A 1,697-nucleotide genomic window follows, 5' to 3' on the forward strand; every position below is an offset into this window, starting at 1 on the left:
GCAGTGGGCGCCACCCAGGGCGTGTCACTGGGCTCATTCCGTGGAGAAGCTGTTGTGGCTCCCCCGCCCTCGCTGAGCACCTGTGTGGTGTCTCCTCGGCCCCTTTGGCCCGGGGGTGGGGGCGGTTTGGGTGGTGCCCCACAGACAGCGGGGGCGGCTGCCCTCCCTCCCCACCTCGGGTCTCGGAAACCTGCTGCCGTCTTGTATCTGTTGTGCATTTACTGCTCTGCTACGTGAAGGGAGACGCACAGGTGGTGGGTGCACTGGCCTGCGCCCAGGGCTGCGGTGTTTCTCAGCGCGTGAGCGTCAGGGTGGCCTCGGGTGTCTGTGAACTCACTGGGGTTCCCTGGAGAGGCAGAGCCGGTCGGTGCCGTGGTCACTGAAGTCACTACTGCCACTCGCCCTGGACGCATCTGTGCGCCCTGTGCCCGGCCCCTGGCTGCTGCCTCCCGTGGTGCGTGGAGACCAGAGCCTTTGGCTTCTTGCCTGTTCCCTTTCCCTCCCAGCAGGGCGGGTGCTGCCTCCCTGGCCCACAGCAACAGGCCACCATGCTGCCCTCACTGCAGGCGATTGCGGGGCCTCTGTCAGCCATTGGGGCGTTTGTAGGGCGATCATTTCCATGGAAACACATTTAGTATCTCAGGCGGCCTGGCCTGGACCCAGGACCCAGGGCAAGGGCAGGCCCAGCGCTCCCCTGACAAGCCGGTGCTGCTCGGAGAGGTGCTCGCGCCTGGTGCACAGACTGCGCCCACTGCGCTCCTGTGGCCAGACTGGGGTGTAGCCTGGTCTGTGCTCGTGTCCGGGGGGTGTGGGGTGAGCTGTGAAACGGGTCCTGCCCCCTTCACTGGGGTGTGGCCCCCCTGCAGGTATGACCTGGACGCCTGTGACATTCAGGAGAAATACCCAGATCTGTTCCAAGTGAGCCTCGAGGTGGAGGTGGAGCCCCGAGACAGGCCCAGCCGGGAGGCTCCGCCCTGGGAGAGCTCCAGCATGAGGGGGCTGAACCCCAAGATCCTCTTTTCCAGCCGAGAGGAGCAGCAGGACGTCCTGTCTAAATTCGGTGAGTCCTTGTGGGCCGGCGCCAGGACCCTCCACCGCCTCCCGCGCCCTGGGCGGCCCCGCGGCAGGGCCAGGGCTGTCCTGGCGGCAGGGCTTGCTTTCTGGATGCGCAGCCCCTTTGCCCGGCACCGGGAGCGGGCGGAGAGCCTCGTCCGGACCAGCTGGGCACAGCCAGGCCGCCAGCACGCCAGAGCTTTTTCCTGGCAACCCCTCCGCTCAGTTCAGCCTCGTCTTCCTGTTTCAGAGCAATTACAGGAAGTAGCGTAGGCAGTGCCCTGGCCGCGGCTGTGCTCCCCTGTGGCCAGGGCTCAGCACCCCTCGTGCCCTGGTGCAGTGTGCACATTTCCTTACGTGAAGACGACCAAGTACCCGAGGTGTGGTGTGCTGTGAAGCACGTGCATGTGTGTGCACGCGTGACCCAAGCCAGCGCCTGAGCCTGCACTGGGATCCACGCGCAGACTGGACTCGGTGGTCCCGGCGGTCTGGAGCGGGGCTGCGGCTGCTAAAGGACGGTGCCCCGGGGCTTGGTGGCCTGACGCCCTCCTCTCCCCGCAGGGAAGCCCGAGCTCCCCAGGCAGCCGGGCTCCAGCGCCCAGTACGACGCCGAGACGGGATCTCCTGACGCTGAGCCCACGGAG

The 1,697-nt window shown here is 66.8% G+C and overlaps 1 protein-coding gene across 1 annotated transcript in view; it reads left to right on the forward strand.

Annotated features, from left to right (window-relative positions):
• GAK (cyclin G associated kinase) overlaps positions 1–1,697 on the forward strand; it is a 62,906-nt gene that overhangs the window by 51,924 nt on the left and 9,285 nt on the right. The window contains exons 19-20 of the mRNA XM_015568927.1: positions 867–1,060; positions 1,615–1,697. Of these exons, the coding sequence (XP_015424413.1) occupies positions 867–1,060; positions 1,615–1,697 (277 nt within the window). The remainder of the gene's footprint in view (positions 1–866; positions 1,061–1,614) is intronic.

This window comes from Myotis davidii, unplaced genomic scaffold (assembly GCF_000327345.1).
Source record: "Myotis davidii unplaced genomic scaffold, ASM32734v1 scaffold665, whole genome shotgun sequence".
In the NCBI taxonomy this organism is placed as follows: domain Eukaryota; kingdom Metazoa; phylum Chordata; class Mammalia; order Chiroptera; family Vespertilionidae; genus Myotis; species Myotis davidii.